At 36.3% G+C, this 22,220-nt stretch overlaps 1 protein-coding gene across 1 annotated transcript in view; it reads right to left on the minus strand.

The window, feature by feature from the left end:
• Nucleotides 1-22,220, minus strand: part of Klhl1 (kelch like family member 1) — a 395,614-nt gene that overhangs the window by 241,219 nt on the left and 132,175 nt on the right. The window contains exon 3 of the mRNA XM_021181703.2: nucleotides 18,166-18,302. Within this exon, the coding sequence (XP_021037362.1) occupies nucleotides 18,166-18,302 (137 nt within the window). The remainder of the gene's footprint in view (nucleotides 1-18,165; nucleotides 18,303-22,220) is intronic.

Raw genomic sequence — 22,220 nt, forward strand, 5'->3', positions numbered from 1 at the left:
CAATAAGACAAGAAAACCACCAACAGATTGGGAAAGGATCTTCACCTATCCTAAATCAGATAAGGGACTAATATCCAATATATATAAAGAACTCAAGAAGGTGGACTCCAGAAAGTCAAATAACCCCATTAAAAAATGGGGCTCAGAACTGAACAAAGAATTTTCACCTGAGGAATACCGAATGGCAGAGAAGCACCTGAAAAAATGTTCAACATCCTTAATCATCAGGGAAATGCAAATCAAAACAACCCTGAGATTCCACTTCACACCAGTCAGAATGGCTAAGATCAAAAATTCAGGTGACAGCAGATGCTGGCGAGGATGTGGAGAAAGAGGAACACTCCTCCATTGTTGGTGGGATTGCAAGCTTGTACAACCACTCTGGAAATCAGTCTGGCGGTTCCTCAGAAAATTGGACATAGTACTACCGGAGGATCCAGCAATACCTCTCCTGGGCATATATCCAGAAGATGTTCCAACCGGTAAAAAGGACACATGCTCCACTATGTTCATAGCAGCCCTATTTATAATAGCCAGAAGCTGGAAAGAACCCAGATGTCCCTCAACAGAGGAATGGATACAGAAATTATGGTACATTTACACAATGGAGTACTACTCAGCTATTAAAAAGAATGAATTTATGAAATTCCTAGCCAAATGGATGGACCTGGAGGGCATCATCTTGAGTGAGGTAACACAATCACAAAAGAACTCACACAATATATATTCACTGATAAGTGGATATTAGCCCAAAACTTAGGATACCCAAGATATAAGATACAATTTGCTAAACGCATGAAACTCAAGAAGAATGAAGACCAAAGTGTGGACACTGTGCACCTTCTTAGAATTGGGAACAAAACACCCAGGGAAGGAGTTACAGAGACAAAGTTCGTAGCTGTGATGAAAGGATGGACCATTTAGAGACTGCCGTATCCAGGGATCCATCCCATAATCAGCTTCTAAACGCTGACACCATTGCATACACTAGCAAGATTTTGCTGAAAGGACCCAAATATAGCTGTCTCTTGTGAGACGATGCCGGGGCCTAGCAAACACAGGAGTGGATGTTCACAGTCAGCTATTGGATGTATCACAGGGCTCCCAATGGAGAAGCTAGAGAAAGTACCCAAGGAGCTAAAGGGATCTGCAATCCTATTGTTGGAACAACATGATGTACTAACCAGAACCCCGGAGCTCTTGTCTCTAGCTGCATATGTATCGAAAGATGACCTAGTCGGCCATCAATGGAAAGAGAGGCCCATTGGACTTTCAAACTTTATATGCCCCAATATAGGGGAATGCCAGGGCCAAAAGAATGGGAATGGGTGGGTAGGGAAGTGGGGGGCGCTATGGGGGACTTTTGGGATAGCATTGGAAATGTAATTGAGGAAAATATGTAATAAAAATATTAAAAATTAAAAAAAAAGAAAAACAAAAAACAACAACAAAAAACAAAAAAAAAATGAAAGAAAGAAAGAAAAAGAAACAGAAACTTGGCTCACCAAGTTGAAAAATGAAAAATGAAAAAAAAAAGTAAAAAAGGCAAGAAAAATGTAAGTAGAAAGGTTTTTGGTTTGCTTGTGTATTTTTCCAGCTGAGGTGTGGGAGTGAATCTTGGTGGGTATGACCCATGTGTCTGGAGGTACTCAACACGACCATAGTGAAACCACCTGAAGCATAGTGAGCAGCAGAGCTGCTCTTGGGTTTCTGAAATTCCACAAATTGTAAGGAAATGGTTTCACACTGTGACTTCTTCTAACACTCAACTATTCTACTAAGATTCAGTGAAGGCTAAATAAAAAAAAAAAATCTATTATCACACACCATTAAGCAATCATATGCACATTGACAAGTCCTGGAATGAGTGGAGCTATCGTCAAGAAAACACCTCACAGTAATAAGGAAGATGTTATTAAAGAAACATGATTATACTAAGTAATGATGATGAATAGAAAGAAGTTTTCCTGAAAAGTAAAACGAATTTTCCAAGTAACTAAAACTCTTAATGTTCTGAAAAATACTATACTTATGCACTCAGGCAAAAAAGGATATATACGCATGGTCAGTTTGGGTTGGAAGCAGAGGAAACTCATGTCAGATACAGCACCTGAAACATAAAGCTTTGCCTTCTGAGCACTCAGGGAGGTGTCCAGTTAGATGTACAACATTGTTAAAGTATCAGGGAGCTGCCATGGCATACAATTGTATTTTGAATTTCGTGGTGTTATTTTATATTTTGTATTTTGGCATCATAGGTTAAACGAGAGAGTCTGGTTGGAGACTGGGCCATATCCAGGGCACCTGGCTTCAGAGTACTAAATTCATTCTCCTAGACATTATGTCCAGAGCTTAGAGTGATAAGGGGACAAAGAAAGGGGTCAGCTTTGTTTAGTTAATCAGAGTAAAACAAACAATTGGGTATATATTTTTATAACGTAGGTACCTTAATTTAAATAAGAGCACTTTTAAACTTTACTGGTTAAAAGACAATTAACAAAACCTTTGGAGAAATGGAGCAAGTGCTTGTTTCTAGGCTTGGGAACATGAACTTGTTTGACGCTGACAGTCAGAAAAGAGAATATCTTTGAGATGTCTGGACTCCACACAACTGTTTACAAAAGAAGCTGTTCAGCTATTGGGAAGTCCTCATTTTCCCTAGGACCTTGAGTTTCATCTCTCCCTATGATTAAATGAAATCTGAAAATAAAATGATACTACTTAGAATAAGTTTATTTTGCTTGTTCCCAACACATATATTTATTTAGAAATATATGTAGTATATACAAATCTGTATTTAACAAAAATAATGAAAAATCAAGCGGTGAAATTTGAAATAGAGTAAGTGGGGGTTTATATAGGGGGAAGGAACAGGGCTGTGGAAACAATGTATTATTATAATCTCAAAAACGAAAAGGAGGAGGAAGAGGAAGGGAGGAGGAGGAGAAAGAAGAAGAGAAAAAGGAGGAGAAGGTCAAGGAAATATTAAAAAAAAAAAGGTCTTACAGCAAAAATGAGATCTTCCATGTATTAATGAATGCATATCATCTGTGTTCTTTTGTGATTGGGTTACCATACTCAGGATGATAGCCTCTAGATACATCCATTTGTCTAATGTCTTAGTCAGGATTTCTATTCCTGAACAAACATCATGACCAAGAAGCAAGTTGGGGATAAAAGGGTTTATTCAGCTTACACTTCCCACGTTGCTGTTCATCACCAAAGGAAGTCAGTGCTGGAACTCAAGCAGGTCAGGAAGCAGGATCTGATTCAGAGGCCATGGAGGGATGTTCTTTACTGGCTTGCTTCCCCTGGCTTGCTCAGCTTGCTTTCTTATAAAACCCAAGACTGCCAGCCCAGAGATGGTACCACCCACAAGGGACCCTCCACTCTTAATCACTAACTGAGAAAATGACCCACAGCTGGATCTCATGGAGGCACTTCCCCAGCTGAAGCCCCTTTCTCTGTGATAACTCCAGCCTGTGTCAAGTTGACACACAAAACCAGCCAGTACAATTGACCCCTTGTCAACTTGACACACAAACACATCACTATTAAGCCTCAACCCTTAGTTTCTTATTCATCCCCAAGACCTAAACAACTTTAAAAGTCCCAGAGTCTTTACATATTAAAAGTTCCCTTTAAAATATCCAATAACTTTTAAAATTCAAAATCCTCTTACAATTAAAAGTCTCTTAACTGTAGGCTTCACTAAAATACTTTCTTCCTTCAAGAGGGAAAAATATCAGGACACAGTCACAATCAAAAGCAAAAATCAATCTCCAACTGTCCAATGTCTGTGATCCAACTTATGATCTTCTGGGCTCCTCCAAGGGCTTGGGTAACTTCTCCAGCCCTACCCTTTGTAGCACATGGCTTGTCTTCTAGGCTCCAGCTGCCTGTACTCCACTGCTGCTGCTGTTCTTGGTGGTCATCTCATGATGCAGGCATCTCCAAAATGCTGCTGTCTTCCACTGAAACTTGGCTTCAACAATAGTCTCTCATAGACTCTCTTCATGGTGCCAAGACTCAACTCCTTTGCATGACCCTTTCAGTCCTGGGCCATCAATTGCAAATGAAGCTGCACTTTCACCAATGGCCTTTTATGGTCTCTCACAGTGCCTAACCTCAGCTGGAATTCCTGACCCCTTCCTGCCTTCAAAACCATGCCTTCAAAACTAGTCTTATATATTACTAAGTCCAGCCACAGCACAAGGTACAACCTTGTCTATATCTGGAACACAGCCTCTGTGCTCTCAGAAAACACTTCCCAGAAGATGTCATTTCAATGATGCTGGTCTCTTCTTAACCACAGCTAATTACTTAGCTCCAGCTAACCAGCATCAATAGTCCCAGTAATGCAAAGTTTTCACTTTAGTAGTTCTGGTATCTTGTTAATCACAGCTGATTCTTCAGCCCCAGCTAACCAGAACCACAGAATCTTCACAATCAAAATAGCAATGGCCATGAAAAGAGTCTTTAATCTTTCCCTCTGAAATTTCACAAGCCAGGCCTCCATCTTCTGCACTGTTCTCAACATTATCTTCCCAGCTCCTACACAACATCCCACAGATCTCTTAACAACAAATGGATCTTCTAGCCCAAAGTTCCAAAGTCCTTCCACAGTCCTTCACAAAATATGGTCAGGTTGTCACAGGAATACCCTACTATGCTGGTACCAATATGTCTTAGTCAGGGTTTCTATTCCTGGACAAAACATCATGAACAAGAAGCAAGTTGGGGAGGAAAGGGTTTATTCGGCTTACACTTCCACATTGCTGTTCATCACCAAAGGAAACCAGAACTAGTACTCAAGCAGGTCAGGAAGCAAGAGCTGATGCAGAGGCCATGGAGGGATGTTCTTTACTGGCTTGCTTACCCTGGCTTGCTCAGCCTGCTCTCTTACAAAACCAAGACTACCAGCTCAGAGATGGTACCACCCACAAGATGGTACCAATCACTAATTGAGTAAATGGCCCACAGCTGGATCTCATGGAAGCACTTCCCCAGCTGAAGCCCCTTTCTCTGTGATAACTCCAGCTGTGTCAAGTTGACACAAAACTAGCCAGTACACCTAAGAATTTCATAATTTCTTTGTATGAAATAGCTGAGTACTACTCCATTGTGTAAATTACCACATTTTTTTTTTTTTTATCCATTCCCCTGTTGAGGAACATCTGGGTTCTTTCCAGCTTCTGGCTGCTATGAACATAGTGGAACATATGTCCTTATTACATGTTGGAACAACTTTTCGGTTTTGTGAGGTCTTCAGGTAGTACTATGTCCAGTTTTCTGTTGAACCGCCAGACTGATTTCCAGAGTGGTTATAACAGCTTGCAATCCCACCAGCAATGGAGGTATATTCCTCTTTCTCTACATCCTTGCCAGCTGTCAACTGAGGTTTTGATCTTACACATTCTGACTGGTGTGAGGTGGAATCTCAGGGTTGCTTTGATTTGCATTCCCTGATGACTAAGTGAATATTAGTCCAGAAGCTCAGAATACCCAAGATACAATTCACAAAACACAGGAAACTCAAGAAGAAGGAAGACCAAAGTGTGGATACCTTGAACCTTCTTAGAAGAGGGAACAAAACACCCATGGAAAGACTTACAGAGACAAAGTGTGGAGTAGAGATTGAAGAAATGACCAGAGACTGCCCCACCTGGGGATCCATCCCATATACAATCACCAAACCCAGACACTGTTGTGGATGCCATAAAGTGCTTGCTGACAGGAGCCTGATATAGCTGTCTCCTGAGAGGCTCTACCAGTGCCTGACAAATACAGAAGTGGATGCTCACAGCTATCCATTGGACTAAGCACATGGACCCCAAGGAAGGAGCTAGAGAAAGGACCTTAGGAGCTGAAGGGGTTTGCAGCCCCATAGGAGGAGCAACAATGTGAACTAACCAGAAACCCCAGAGCTCCTGGGATTAAACCACCAATCAAAGAAAACACATGATGGGACTCATGGCTCCAGTTGCATGTGCAGCAGAGGATGGCCTAGTCGTACATCAATGGGAGGAGAGGGCCTTCATCCTATGAAGGCTCTATGCCCCAGTGTGGGAGAATGCCAGGGCCAGGAAGTGGGAGTGGGTGGGTCGGTGAGCATGGCAAGGTGGGAGGGGATAGGAGGAGAGTGTTTTTCAGAGGGGAAACCAGGAAATGGGATAGCATTTGAAATATAAATAAAGAAAATATCCAATAAAAAAGTAAATATTTTCAAATACAAATGAGATCTTCCAAGCTGTGTATGTTTTGGGAATAAAAAGAGAGATGATTCCAAAGGGCAGAAGAAAATGTTGGTGTCAGTAGACCTATTCATTGCTTTGACAGTAGTTAGAGATTTATGGCTGCATATAAATGTCAAATTGAGCAAATTGTTTATTTATTACTATATTAATTAATTAATTATTTTTTGAGACAAGGATTTACTTAGACTTTCCAGGCTTAACCTTACTATCCAAGGCTGCCATCAAATAATTTATCTTTCTATTCCATCTTGAGGTGTGGTAAGAATACAGGAGTGAAATGGAGTTTTTACAATTTCGTTATCAATAAGTACTTAAAGGTGATATTATAATATAAAGATACAATAATTGTACAGTTTGTATAATTCCTGGTAATATTTTATACATAAATACATTTTATGTTATTAAAACTGGTTAAAATATCTATGGCTTAAACAATTAATATATAAGGTATAAATGTATTTATATAATTTCTTTTCAATGCTTTTGAGTGTATAGCATATTGTGATCTTTTTCTATTATCCTATGTTGAATAATCTTACAGTAAATTATTGTGAATTCTAGTGATTAAATTAAACTATGATTGTTACCTGTCTGAAAGAGTTAAAATGCTTTATTCTTTTCAACTTAGAATATATTCAATGGCAGAGAATATTTTTAAAAGCCAGAAGGCACAAATGGAATAACGGCAGGTGTCGAGCTTGAATGCACACAAATTGAGCTAGCTCATGCATGATATATTTCTTTATATATCCATAACTTGACCATTTATTTAACATACTTAGATGCTAAAAAGGCAAAAAATGGCCAAGTATTTCACTTCAAAGTTGTCCTGAAATATATGAATACAGTTAATGTGGAGAAAATGTAATTTTATACTGTTATTTAAAGTTTACCTTCGAGGCATAGTATTTCTGAGTTGTAAAAGGGAAATTTTGTAAGTTGGCACTTGGCTCCTGTTACAGTTTGAATTGAAAATGTTCCCTACAGGGTTAGGTTTCCATCCTTCCTTCCCAGCATGAAAGCTGTGAGGACTTTAGAAGGTGAGCTAGCTTGCAGAGATAAGTCACTATTGTCATCTACTGCTGGCTATAGTTCACTTATTTCTGTTTTCTCAGCTTCCCGCCTTAGCCCAATGAAGGATACTTAGAGGTATGCTTCCAGCAACATGAAATCTGTTTTTTTTTTTAGGATATCTTCATTATCATTGCTATTGTTATTATTATTATTATTATTATTATTATTATTATTATTAGTAGTAGTAGTAGTAGTAGTAGTAGTAGTAGTAGTATATTTACAATCCAGCCATTGCCCTCTGCTCCTGGTCCCTGCTGCTCTCCAAGGGGATGGCCTCCCACCTCCCGACATTGCCCCCTACTTGAGGCTTCAAGTCTCTAGAGGATTAAGCGAATATTCTTGAACTGAGGCCAGACCAGGCAGTCCTCTGCTGTTTATGTATGGGGAGGAGGGGGCTTGGACCACCCCTTTTATGCTGCCTAGTTGGTGGCTCAATGTCTGAGAGACCTCATGGGTCCAAGTTAGTTGAGACTTCTGGTTCTTCCTAAGGTGTTGACCTTCTCCTCAGCTTCTTCAATCCTTCCCCTAATTCAACCATAGGTGTCTTGACTTCAGTCCTCTGGTTGGGTATAAGTATCTGTGTCTGTTTCAGTCAGCTGAAGACTCTCAGAGAACAGCCATGCTGAGCTCCTGTCTGTAAGCACATCCTAGGAACAGTAATAGTGTCAGACTTTAGTATCTCCCCATGAGATGGATCACCAGTCATTGAGCTGCCTTTCCCTTAGTCTCCTCTTCATTTTTGTTCCTGCATTTCTTTTAGATAGGAACAGTTCTGGGTCAAAATTTTTGACTGTGAAAACGCCTTTCCTCCAGTTGAGGCCCTGTCTTTCAACTGGATGTGGACTCATCCCTATCCCAATTGTTGGGCATTTCCTTTAAAGTCAATCCCACTGAGCCCTGAGAGCCTCTTTCACCTTCAAGGTCTCTGGTATTTTCTAGAGGGTCTCTCCACCTCCCACCTTTGTGGCTGCATATTTCTGTTCATTCTGCTGGCTGGCTGTGCTTCTCTACTGCCCCTCACAATACCTGATCCTGTTCCCCTTCTCCCTTCTCTTCCCCTCTCCAACCAAATTCCCCCACCCTTCTGTCTCCCATGATTATTTTCTTCCCCCTTCTAAGTGAGATTGAAGCACCCTCACTTAGCCTTTGTGCTGGTGAAACTTCTTAAATTCTGTGGTTTTATCCTATATATTCTGTACATTTTCAGCTAATATGCACTTATTAGTGAGTACATACCAAGCATGTCATTTGGGGTCTGAGTTACCTCACTTGGGATCATATTTTCTAATTTCATACATTTGCCTGCAAAACTCATGACGTTCTTGTTCTTAATAGCTGAATAGCATTCATAGTGTAAATGAATTTCATTTTCTGCATCTATTCTTTAGTTAAGGGACATTTGGACTGTTTTCAGGTTCTGACTATCACAGATAAGGCCGCTATGAACATAGTGGAGCATGTGCCCCTATGGCATTGTGGAGCAATTTTTGGGAGGTGTATGTACAAGAGTGGTAGAGCTGGGTCTTCAAGTTGGTCTATTTCTAATTCTCTGAGGAACTGCCAGATTGATTTCCAGAGTGGTTATACCAGTTTGCAATCCCATCAGCAATGTACAATTGTTTCTTTCTCCACATCCTTGCCAGCATCTGCTGTCACCTGAGGCTTTGATCTGGGCCATTGATTGGTGTAGGGTGGAATCTCAGGGTCATTTTGATTTGCACTTCCCTGATGACTCAGAACTTTGAAGATTTCTGTTAGTGCTTCTTAGGCATTCGAGTTTCTTGTGTTTTGAATTATCTGTTTAGCTCTGTATTCCATTTTTTAATTGGGGCATTTGGGTTATTGGAGGTTAGCTTCTTGAGTTCTTTATATATTTTAGATATTTCCTGTGTATTGAATGGGGTTAGTGAAGATTTTTGGGAAAAATCTTCACTAGGTTGCCGATTTGACATATTGACTCTCATTTGCCTTACAGAAAGCTGTTCAGTTTTATGGATCCCTTTTTTCAATTGTTAATCTTAGAGCCTGAGCCATTGGTGTTCTGTTTAGGAAATTTCCCCCCGTGTCAATGTGCTCAGGTTCTTTCTCACTTTCTCTTCTGTTTGATTCAGTGTACTTGGTTTTATGTTGAAGTCCTTGATCCACTTGGACTTGACCTTTATGCAAGGTGACAAATATGGTTCTGTTTTCATTTTTCTACATACAGACTACCAATTAGACCTGCATCATTTATTGAAGATAATTACTTTTTTCCATTGTATGTTTTTGGCTTCTTTTTCACAGACCAAGGGTCCATAAGTGTCTGGGCTTATTTCTGTGTTTTCAAGCCTATTCCATTGATCTCCCTGTCTGTCTCTGTCCCAGCACCATGCCGTTTGTATCACCATTGCTTGGTAGCACAGCTTGAAGGTAGAGATGGTGATTCTTCCTGAAGGTCTTTCATTGCTAAGATCACTTTTTACTATTCTGGAATTTTTGTTTTTTCCATATCAAATTAAAATTTTCTCTTTCCATGTCTGTAAAGAACTGTGTTGAATTGTTGATGGGGATTGCATTTAGTCTGAAGATTGCTTTTGATAAGAAGGCCACTTTTACTAAGTTAATTTTACCAATCCCTGAGCATGGGAGATCTTTCCATCTTCTGAGTTCTTCAATTTCTTTTTTTCAGGGATTTGAAGTTCTTGTCATAAAGACCTTTCACTTGCTTGGTAAGAGTTGCACCAAGCTATTTTTAACTATTTGTGGGTATTGTGAGGAGTTTTGCTTCACTAATTTCTTTCTCAGGTGGCTTATTGTTTATATAAATAAAGACTATTGGTTTTTTTAGTTAATTTTATATCTAGCCACTTTGTTGAAATTGTTTTTCATCTATAAGAGTTCTCTGCTAGAATTTTTGGGGTTGCTTATGTATACTATCATATCATCTGCAAATAGTGATACCTTGACTTCTTTTCTGACTTGAATTCCTTGATCTCCATGTGTTGTCTTATTGCTCTTGCTAGAACTTCCAGTACTCTATTGGCTAGATATGGAGAGAGTGAGCAGCCTTGTTTTGTCACTGATCTTAGTAGGATTCCTTCAAGTAATTCTCCATTTAATTGGATATTGCCTGGTGGTTTTCTTTTTCACATTCTGATGAAATGTAACCTTTAGGAACTATTAGGCCAAATAAGCACTTCTTCCATTTATTTTTCTCTTGTTTGTCTTCACAAATTTTTTGTATATAAGATTATATAAAATATCTGAAAAATTATAAAAGTAGATATTATACTGGTTAGTTTTGTGTCAACTTGACACAAGCTGGAGTTATCACAGAGAAAGCAGTTTCAGTTGAGGAAATGCCTCCATGAGATCCAGCTGTAAAGCATTTTCTCAATTAGTGATCAAGGGGTAGGTCCCCTTGTGGGTGGGGCCATCCCTGGGCTGGTAGTCTTGGGTTCTATAAGAGAGCAGGCTGAGCAAGCCAGGGGAAGCAAGCCAGTAAAGAACATCCCTCCATGACCTCTGCATCAGCTCCTGCTTCCTGACCTGCTTGAGTTCCAGTCCTGACTTCCTTGGTGATGAACAGCAATGTGGAAGTGTAAGCTGAATAAACCCTTTCCTCCCCAAATCCTTCTTGGTCATGATGTTTGTGCAGGAATAGAAACCCTGACTAAGACAGATATTCTGAACAATCAGGGTAGATTCATCATATTGTACTTATTCATTCACTCTTAAAGTAATCTTCTTGCTCAATTAAGGTCTCTGTCTCTGAAAAGATAAAGACTTAATATTTTATTAATCATAGTTGATTAACTAAGATTTATAAGTTCAAAATAGATTTAAAATATTCAAAATGCTACATCGGAAGCAGTGACTATGTTTAATCCAATATGAAAAATATATATAAATCAGTTTGAGTATTGGGATCTTTACATTTCTATGAGACAAATTTGAGTCTGCTTTTCTAGAGAGCTTACTAGAAGCTAGAATTATAAGCTAACACGAGATAACTACTGTTTAATTTTTTTCATTACATTTCAACTTTAATACAAGTTAATGAATGAATGGAAATAAATTAAATGAATAATGAAAAAATAGACAAATATATGAGCAAATCAATGTTAGCACAGAAAAGTATTTGAAAGGCACTGGAATACTTGACAGTATGTCACGTGAGTCTTTCTAGCTCTTCTAATATGTAAAGCGGGAAAATATAAAGAGTTACGTAACTCAGAGCAACATTAAGATGAATTCAGTCCCAAGTGTTTAATGAATCAAACTTGGCAAAAATGAAAGTGTTGTGCCAACCCACTAAAAATTTAGAAAGTCATAATGTGTTGTACTATGTACTATGGTAATCATTCGAATCTGCAAATAAGATTCAAATATGTATACTGAGTGGTCAACCTGTTAAAAGTTACAGATTGCTCAATAACAATGAAACTTCATGTAGTGCCTTGAGGCTTATATTTTGAAATATAAGTAATTTCTTTATTATTTCCCAGAATTAACCTTGTAAAATTCAGTTTTATATGTATTGGTAGATGACTAAACATATTCACACAAGTGTTCAAACAAATCTGGCTAACTGACTTAATTGCTTATTTTTTATTTTTTACAGTTCATATGCAAATTGTTCAAACATTCTAGGAAAACTAAGTCAATTTTAAACAATGAACAATGATAAGGCACAAAAAATAGTATTTGATGACACAGTATATTATATTGAGTCTAGAGTTTATTGTCTATTAAATTCTCTAAGATTAAAATGATTATTCTGTTAATGTGCTTGCATAATTCATGCCACTTGAATTAAACCAGCTATAAAAATGAAGCAATGATTTACTTTTAATTATCGTAAAGAAGTCGGGGGGGTATTTAGTGGGTAAAGTCCAGGAAGAACATACATTTTTTAATATTAAAAGAATATTAAATATCTTAGTGCCTTTGTAAAGATATTTCACTGAAATGTTGGCAGTAAGCATACGCTTTCTTAACATTCCCTATTTATATACAAACATTTTCACCTCAGTAGCACCCAAGCATCTTTTATAAACATGTTAACTCTTCAGTATGATTGAAGTTTGCTGTTAGGCAGTTTAATTTCCTATCCTTCTTTCTTAAATCACCACTATTAGGTGAACAGCTTCCTGTATTTGAACTTTGTCCTTATCAGTCATCCCCAGGACCTGACACTATATTAGCAACTTTGCATTCCCACCAACTGCATTTGTTAGAACTCTATTTCCTTAATCATCAATGAGCACAGCTTATTTTCATTGTTGTATGAATTATATAAGTGATGAACCAAGAGGAAATTTCTAGAAGTGTGAATGAAGGCAGTATTTCAGAACATTGATCCTATGTACAGTCTTTAAAAATATTATTGTATCTAAATTTTCATCTGTGATTAAAATTTGAGTACTGATATAAATATGTTTGTATATATATGTAAATTATACATCTCCATATATCAAAAATATGTTTATAACAAAAAATAATTATGGTGGGTTGTAAAATTCCAACTTAATTAAATATAGGTTCCATGTGCAATTCAGCATATTGTTAAGAGTTTAGTAAAGTTTACAAGATAGTAGATACATTGTAAAATAAGGTATCTGAGTATATTCACAGGAAATGGGACATCACACATTAACCTGCTCAAACATCACTGCTATCTATCTATAAGTCACTAAGCTAGTAGCTTATAGTCATGGGGATGATGAACAGAGCTTAGAACAAGTCACCATAATGGTGTCAACTTAAGTGACCTACTTTATTTGGAGAGCAAGAGAGGGTTATAAGTCACTCTAATGAACTCCTGTCATAACATACACTGAAAAAGGAAAGTACGATAGAGAATAAAACATTCAGTCTGTGTTTTGCCATTCATATCATAGTAACAGGCTTATTGTATTATTATTGATCAGCCAGATTGCATATCTTTACCTGACTGGGCTGCATTGTAATAACATTAGTGGTATTCCATTTACAGTCTAAAAACAATGTTTTGATATAGTAAAGGACCAATTTAGATTTATCTCAAGATGAGCTTATCAATACATTTTTTGTAATAACAAATTGTTATTCTTCAAATACTTTTGTAATTTGAGCTTTACACATTCTTAGCATCTTCAATTACTCATCTGAATAATTTCTAATAGGCAGAGTATGATATCTGAATAGCTAATAATCTTTAACAAGTTTATAAGAGATTTGAAAATAGAGTAATGCTACTTTAATGTTCAACTTTTTCTTCCTTGGCTCCATAATTTTTTTTAGATAATTTATGAAATATTTCCAGAACATGTTTGGTATCATTATAACTAATCAAAGACTTTACTATACATAAAATAGATTCTGTCCAAGTTCATGTATATGAGTAAGTAAAGCTATAAAAGGAGTCTCCTGTAGAGTAAAATACTTTGCAAAATATTAAGTTGATTTTATCTTGTGTCCTTAAGACTATCAGTTGTGATATAGTAACTGAGATATTTCACATCTAGTTGAATTATTAGCAAATGATGTCCTGTTCAAACCACCAAGCAATCCAGATTCCTGCCAAAACTATTGTTATATCTTCATTAACTGATAATAAAACCCTTTTGCTGAAGACACAATGTAAATAACACACTGAACATTGAGAATCTGACTTGGTACCTACCTAGAACTATCATACTTATTAACTAGAGATCATGGTACTGAAAATCACTCTTTATGCTACCAGAAGAGAAAAGTAGACATTATCTCAACAACAAATGCTTTTATATATTATAAAACATGCCTGCAAGATACACTGGGACAAATATCTGATTGGATTTAAGGCTTACTCTATGAGATGGCGCCCACGCCTGACACTGATCAGCTGGTCAGAACCTGATACAAGAAAATACAAGTAGAAGAAAAGCAAATATTTCTGTTCTACTAAATAAATGCAGCAATAAAAAACTCCTATCAATATTTTACTATACACATAGATCAGTGTCTTGCTGAAGAATCATCAGAGAACCTTCCCTCTCCAGCATATGAGAACTGATAAAGGAACCCACTCTGGACAACATGCAGAGTGAGATACTTTGGAGCAAACCCTTTCAGCTCCTTTACTCCTTCCCCTAACTTCTCCATTGGTGTTCTTGTATTTTCAGTCCAATGGTTAGCTGCAAGCATCTGCATCTGTATTGGTCAGGCTCCGGCAGAACCTCTCAGGGGACAGCTAGTATAGGCTCCTGTCAGCAAACACTCCTTGGCATCAGCAATAGGGTTTGGTGTCTGCAGATGGGATGGATACCTAGCTGGGGTAGTCTCTGGATAGCTTTTCCTTCAGTCTCTGCTCCACTCTTTGTCCCTGCATTTCCTTTTGACAGATAGCAATTCTGGGTTAGTGTTTTTGAGATTGGTGTGTAACCCCATCCCTCAAGATTATCTTTTTAATGTATCTTTCCCTAAAGTAACTGGCTTTATTTGAGATGGTAAAATTCCTGAACTTCTTGGTTCATAGCAGATAAAACAAATCATAACATTGTTGCTTATTTATTTCTTGCTGATATTTTCTTACATTTAATTCAATTGTTTCTCATCTATGTCCTAAATAAGTAAGAAATAGGGAAAGTGTTCCATACACTTTGTAATGCATCAACTTATATCGGCAGAATGCCACCTGGAAGATAAGTTTTCTTTCTCTATATTTAAGGTTCTCAAACTCTACAATCATTAAAGACTACATTGTTCAAAGATGAAGGCATATAGTAGAGGAACTATGATTAGGCAATAAAGAAGATGAACTTCCAATACTCTTGGCAGATTAAAAACTTTAAAGCTGCTGTAAACAAAAGTCTTGTGGTTGTTTGCCAATAAGCTCCTTGCTGATACACTGGATCAACAATTCAAGGCCTGATCAGGACATATGTATCCAACAGTTGTGGGCTAATCAATGTCCTGTCTTTCTCGAAATTGGCCAAACCTTAGTTGGGTGAGAAAACTAAAAAGACCACTAGCACTCAAGAGGACACTAGGATTTGAATTCAGGGTTTCCCCTGCTGCTTTAGTGGAGGGTCTTCATCATTATTTCTTTTTTGTTTTTGTTTTTTGTTTTGTTTTGGTTTTGGTTTTTTTTGGGGGGGGTTGTTTGTTTTTAGTTTTTAGTTTGTTTGCTTGTTTGTTTGTTTGTTTGTTTGTTTGTTTCGAGACAGGGTTTCTCTGTATAGCCCTGGCTGTCCTGGAACTCACTTTGTAGACCAGGCTGGTTTCAACCTCATAAATCTGCCTACCTCAGCCTCCCAAGTGCTGGGATTAAAGGCGTGTGCTACCACCACCCAGCTTTTATTTCTTGCTATATGTCTTTCCTCACTCCCAATAGAAGCCTCTCTTCAACTGACCATTCTGTTTCTATTTCCTTTTTCTCTATGGCTACCTGTCATGCTCCAGATTTTATCTGCCTTTTAATTTTCTAACTGGAGAAGAAAATGAACCAGTTCAAGACCCTCTTTGGGTAACAGGCAATGGGGAGGAAAAAGTTAAAGCAAAGATTCTCAAGAATTGGTGTTTTATTTTCCTACTTGCTCATTCTTTTGGAGGAATGTAATTATTTTAGGTTGTTTCAAAGTAGTCTTCTAGATCATGGAAATAGCCTGCTAATTAGACACATGTAGAAATCTTGTATTCTTTCCTTCTTATAGAAATGAACCCTTGCCTTCTTCGGTTGTTATAAGTTTTGCACTGTATATAATAAAGCCAAGTATATAATTGATATCATTCCTAGTATCACCAAGAATTCCAAGCTCTGTAGTATTACCCTGTAAATTCACTGTGTATATAGAAAACCAATGAAAACATACAATTGGAAATACATCAATCCCCTAATATAACATTGTTTATAGGCAAAGGGCACAGTACAAATATGTTTAGGGGAGAAGTCCATAGTATCAGAGTAACTGGAAGGCAGATTTTTATTCTTACTTTCTTCTGAATGTAGAGCCATATTTGGGTCATTACACTCAGCAGGTAGCTTTGAAACAACATCAAACCTTGTATAATAAGATAGTGAGTGTCTTTGGCCTAGTTTTGCTCTATCTAAATGTAAGTTAGCCAGCACATGGAAACTGGATATGGGCACTGTGCTTTTTGTCTTTCTGGAAGGATTCCTAAAATATTTGCTATATTAGACCCCCATTCTAGAAAAAATATGAATTTAAAATAACATTTATTAGTTTTCCTAGTTAAAAAATTCATACACTTATAAAATGTATCCTAGTTCCTCTCACAACCTTAAACTTCTGTCTTCTTCCTTCATGATTGACACTCCCTCCTCTTTGAAAGCTCCCTTCTCATATCCATTCCTCTTTGTAACTCAGTGACTTTAATGTGAATCATATTTGGGACCATAAGTTTTTGAAGCATCCATTGAAGACTGGTGAGTTCATGTCATTGTAAAAGTGGAGAGAGTTCCCCTAGAATCTACCAGTAGCCAGACCTTCAGGGGAGTTTGAGATGACTTTGTGAGTCACTCCGTATTCATGCTTGACTGATAGGATTGTTGTCTGCGATTGACTGGTTACAAGGTATAAACAGATTATAATTAAATTGTGAAGCTCTGAATAGTCCCCTCCAATTGAGAAAATTTTAGATAGGCTTTTTAATGCTCATAGACCTTAATTTTCCTAAAACCATTTATTTCAGAATATTTAGAATTGCACATACATTGTCTCCGTTTCTTTGAGGTATGTTTTCAAAAACCTTTCTCCAGTTTTATATTTCAAAAGCATTTTTCTCTGTTCCTTGAAATACAGCCTTCAGGGAATTGGTAAGTGTTGAGACTGCCCTTAACAACAAAGATATGCAAAGATGACTGTTTCTCTGCAAACCTAAGTAGACAATAAAAAGAGTTAGTGTGCTTTCTTCCTCATCCCAAGGCTTACAATCCTGCTCCCTTAATTCAATCCAGTTATAGTCAGACTAAATCAAGGTCTTTTCCCACTATCACAATAGCTTTCAAAACGTCTTATATTGTTTATAGTGAAAATTTTGCTTGTTTAACCATATTTTAAATTATTGAGATGAGAAATGTGTGATTTTACATCACATATCTGAAGGTGATTTTAAATTCTATATGCAAGGTCCCTGTGTTTCATCGTTTCTTTATATATTTCCTTTAAGACATTAATCCCTCTTTTTTCCTTGTAACTTTATGGTTACTTTAAAAAAAAAAAAGATCTTCTGGAGAGGAAAGAGCTGTCTTATTTGTCAAGTCATTCTGCTTTGGTCTAGCTCAGATTGCACATATTTAACAAACCCAAAATTTACAACACTCAAATAATATAATGTCCAGAGGAATATAGAAATATAATAAATAAAAAAAAAAAAACCTTTTCAAATGTCCAAGACCCATGATTCTCCAAATTCTACCTCTCACTATTGGATCTTTCAGCTCGGTTATCAAATAAATATGAAGGTCATACAAATTTTAACATTTAATTAGCATAATTGGAAAAATGAGAATTACATGAACTCATATATCTAAAGAGAATCATTTTAGATGATTAATGTTCTGACCAGCTATGGAGATAAGCAACTTTGTATTTAATGATTAACTCTTTTATTTATTTTTTTTACTTCATTCTATCCCCAATACTGATTATATCATGTATTTAATCTTGTGTAAATACTGTGTGAAAAATATAAAAATCAATATCTTTATAGTCTTTTTTTATTTTACTGAACATAAAGACCAGCCTTTCCCTATTATGTAATCTTTAATGATAAAAGTTCAGTCTTTTTTTTTTTAACCTTTGCAAGACCTAAAGTAGTTTTAAAATTAACATGGTATCTCTATGGTATTATAGTTATTTTACTGTACCTGTATATGCAAATTGAACAAGATCCCAGAGTGCATTTGGGTCTATGCCTTCCATCTTGATCTCCTCTTGCTTGGCTTCACAGACATCACTTGTAAACATGGCAGCAAAATAGTCAGAGACAGAACTCAGAACAAGCCTGAAAGAGGCACAGGTTCTATTTTAGGCAATGGACATAAAGCACAAAACACAGAATTCAGCAGACAAGAGGTAAAATAACAAATCAATCATCAGCAATCTGATCAAATTATAAATTTATGACTTAAATTGAAAAGATAATAATGATGACGATAATGATTATGAAGATAAAACATGTTTAAACAGAGGTGCCCTGCATGGGTATATGCTGATATTCCAAGAAGGCATAGGTTTTCAAAACCCTATGGCAAGTTTTGCATTATTTTCCAGAAGCATTTTCAGAAGCATTAAAAAAACAAAAACAAAAACCAAACAAACAAAAACCCCTTTCTGTTGTCATTCTCCTCGTTTGCCCATCAAAATTAGGTGTTCTAAACCTGATGCAGAAACAAACAAACAAACAATAACAAATCAAAACAAACCCGTGAATTTGGGATACAGGACACAGAGTTTGAACCTGAAACAGAAAGTGATTTTTTTTCTTTCTTTCTTTCTTTTTTTTTTTTTTTTTTTTTGCTAGCTAGCATACTTCCAAATATTTATATTCTTCAATACAATGTAGGCTTCTGAAGAAAGAAAGGTCATTTGTTTTATACTGCTTGGAATCTGCAAACTATAATACTAATCTGCTGGGAAATACATGTCTCTTTATGAAAACAGTATGCACATAATATGACTGATTGTGAGATAGTCACAGTCTAGTTGATACCTGCTTTACAATAAGGAATACCAAGCTTGCTACTGTAAACCAGGTCAAAGGCCTGTCACTGTCCATGACACAGACTAAATCTATGACTGTTATTTCACTTAATGCACATCCTTTTAAACATTCAGGGTTACACCTAGAGTCTAATGCTATTTAGCCCTGGGCAGGGAAGCTCCTTTTGTACACTGGATGGTGGGTCATGAAGAGACTTGACCTGTTGAAAATAAGTGATATATGAGTGTTCACTCCTCAATAGGAAGTGTCTCCAACTCCTTCTGAGGATATTGGGATGCTTTAGAAGAGGGAGAAGAAAGAAGATAATGGTAGACTAGGGGATATACTGTGACATATGGAAGCTTACACAGCATTATATTTTGTTTTTGTTTGTTTGGTTTGGATGGTTGCTTGGTTTGGTATTTGTTTCTTTGTTTGTTTGTTTTCGTTAATGGAGGAGGATGCTCTTGCAGGAAAGGGTTGGACTTGAAGGGACAAGTAGATAAGTGGGACTGGAGTGCTTGATGTGAAAATCACATATAATCAACAAAGAAATTAAAACAGAAAGAGCCTACAGAAGGGAGTATTGTTGTAAAAGGCTTTTTTCTATATAAGACATTGCTGTTAGAACCAAAACCACACAGCAGCTACAGAACCCTAAACTGGGCTTGAAAAAAAGGGAAGAAAAAGGAAGGGAAGGGAAGGGAAGGGAAGGAAAGGGAAGGGGAGGGGAGGGGAGGAAGGCATGTGTCCTTCATCATTCCAACAATGATTTGTGATGGTGGGAGTGTGTGAACTTGAGGAAGTATTGGTAGTTAATTGTCTTTAGGGAAGAGCTATACTTATCATTTTAAACCCTGATGTAGTTATTGATAAATCTTCCAGATCTAGTTTTCTTAATTGCGCTCATATATGCAACACTAATTTACCTTCAATAGGTGAAAACAAGAAAACTTGAAGTGGGAGAATATGATCAAAAGAAGAACCAAGTAATTAACCGTCAAGAGAGGAAAAAAAGCCAGGGTTATGTAGAATGAGTACAGTGGCGGTGATGAATTGTGTATATTCATGAAATTGTTGCCAGGATTGAAATAAAAATAAACTACATAATGAAAATATAGCTTTTGAAAGTATAGTATAAAATGTACCCAATGAGCCTTTAAAACTAAGCTACACATTACCACTGGCTATTATACAACTTCATGATTTCCTCCCTTAACCAATACTAATGGTCATCAAACACATTTGTACCATTTAATAAATATTATATCAAATTACAGTATGATAATTTCTTGCTCCAATCTACTTCAACAAGATTTTAAATATATGTTGTGTACTTGGTGAAAAAAACTTATATTTACTCTTTTCTAATTCTTGTTACTTCTCTTTAAAGCATCAATATCCTGTCAATAGTAGAAAATGTTTTCTTTAGGCTTATTTTAGTGTAGCTCTGAGGACAAAGGGATTCCTAGCTTTCATTTCTTATAATTGTTTTAGTTTCATCTACAATAAAATATTTTTTCTTAAAGGGTGATAGTAAATTTATTTTGTTCATATATAGAGAAATTATTTCATTATCATCTAGACTCTATTAGGTTTAATAGAAAATTGGTTTTCAAACTTTTTATTTTGTAATGTGCCATTTATTTATAACTACTTTTGATTATTGGGATTTTTAGCATTTTTGTAGTGACACACACAAATATGTTTTCTCCAAGGACAAGTGATATACGTGTGTGTGTGTGTTTTTATTTTTTATTTTTTTTATTTTTTATTACATATTTTCCTCAATTACATTTCCAATGCTATCCTAAAAGTCCCCCATACCGCCCCCCACTTCCCTACCCACCCATTCCCATTCCCATTCTTTTGTGTGTGTGTGTTTTAACCCATAGTTACTTTTACTTTAATTCTAATCTTATGTAATAGTGAGGTTGACCATTTTAAACCACAAATCACAAAGTGTTTGCATTCATATTGTCATTTTTTCATCCAATTCATTTCCCACTGTGTTTCACAAAGTGTGTTTTAAAAATTCAAAGTACCCCATAGTTTAAATTGTCATTTATTTTGTGCATAGCACCTCTTTTTCTAGTTAATGAAAATATATCATTGGCTATTTTTTATACCAGTATAAAAATTATTTTGAAAATTTTTATTGTTACTTTTATAAACCTAAATCCAGCCCAAATGGCTCATGCTTGCTTTCTTATCTTTCAGGATGCTAAATTAGGGTGATCACTAGATTGACCTAGTTAGAAATAATAAATAGAAATATCGGCTAGAGAGATGGCTCAGCAGTTAAAAATACTGGCTCCTCTTTCAGAGGAAATGTGTTTGATTCCTATCATTCTCTTGACAGCTCATAATCATCTTGAAATCATTTCTGGAGAATAAGATGTCCTTTTCCGAGTTATGAAGATATAAAGCATATATGTAGTACAAAGTCATACATGTATGCAAAATTATTCACACATAAAATAATAGTAATTATTATTAATTTTATTTAAAAAGCATAGAGATATCCAAATATTTACTGCAACCCAATGAAATAAGTGAATGTGAAATGATCAGTTATATCAAAGTGTTAAGCAATAAATGTCTCCATAAACATCAGGTGATAAATAGTAATTGTCTCCATAAACAACATCAGGTTGGGCATCTCTCCAGGAACAAGTATTTCGACATAAATTAAATCATCGTGTTCTTACACACTAAGTTTGCATTACAGGCAGGTCATATCTTTAAGAACAAAATATTTTGTGACCTACATTGTGCAAGTTTGAATCATCAAATAAAATCTGCAGCAACTCTAGGAAAATGCTGGCAGCTCAGTCATCACAGTATGAAATGATTAATTCTGCATTTAGATTTACTGACACAAAAGGTTTGAATTAGAATCTAGATTTAACACCTGGCAAAAGTTAACATCTTTATACGTGGATATTTAGCTTCAGTTAATGTAGGGAAAGCTGGAGCAAAAACTGATTCAGTGAAGAAGTGCAGCCACTTAGGAAAATCTCTATTTGGGGGTCACTAAAATGTAGTTCTAAATCTATTAAAGATTCCTTTATTCCACTTTAATTTATCATGGTGTTAGACACTGTCAACCTCCCACTTTTTTTGTCCTTTGAAGCTTTTTCTTGAATTTTCTTTAAATAACATGTTATATCCTATATACACTCCCGATTTGGACATTTGGTTAAATTTTAAATAGCA

The sequence above is a fragment of the Mus caroli genome, unplaced genomic scaffold (assembly GCF_978045245.1).
Source record: "Mus caroli unplaced genomic scaffold, Mus_caroli_1 scaffold_12, whole genome shotgun sequence".
In the NCBI taxonomy this organism is placed as follows: Eukaryota; Metazoa; Chordata; class Mammalia; order Rodentia; family Muridae; genus Mus; species Mus caroli.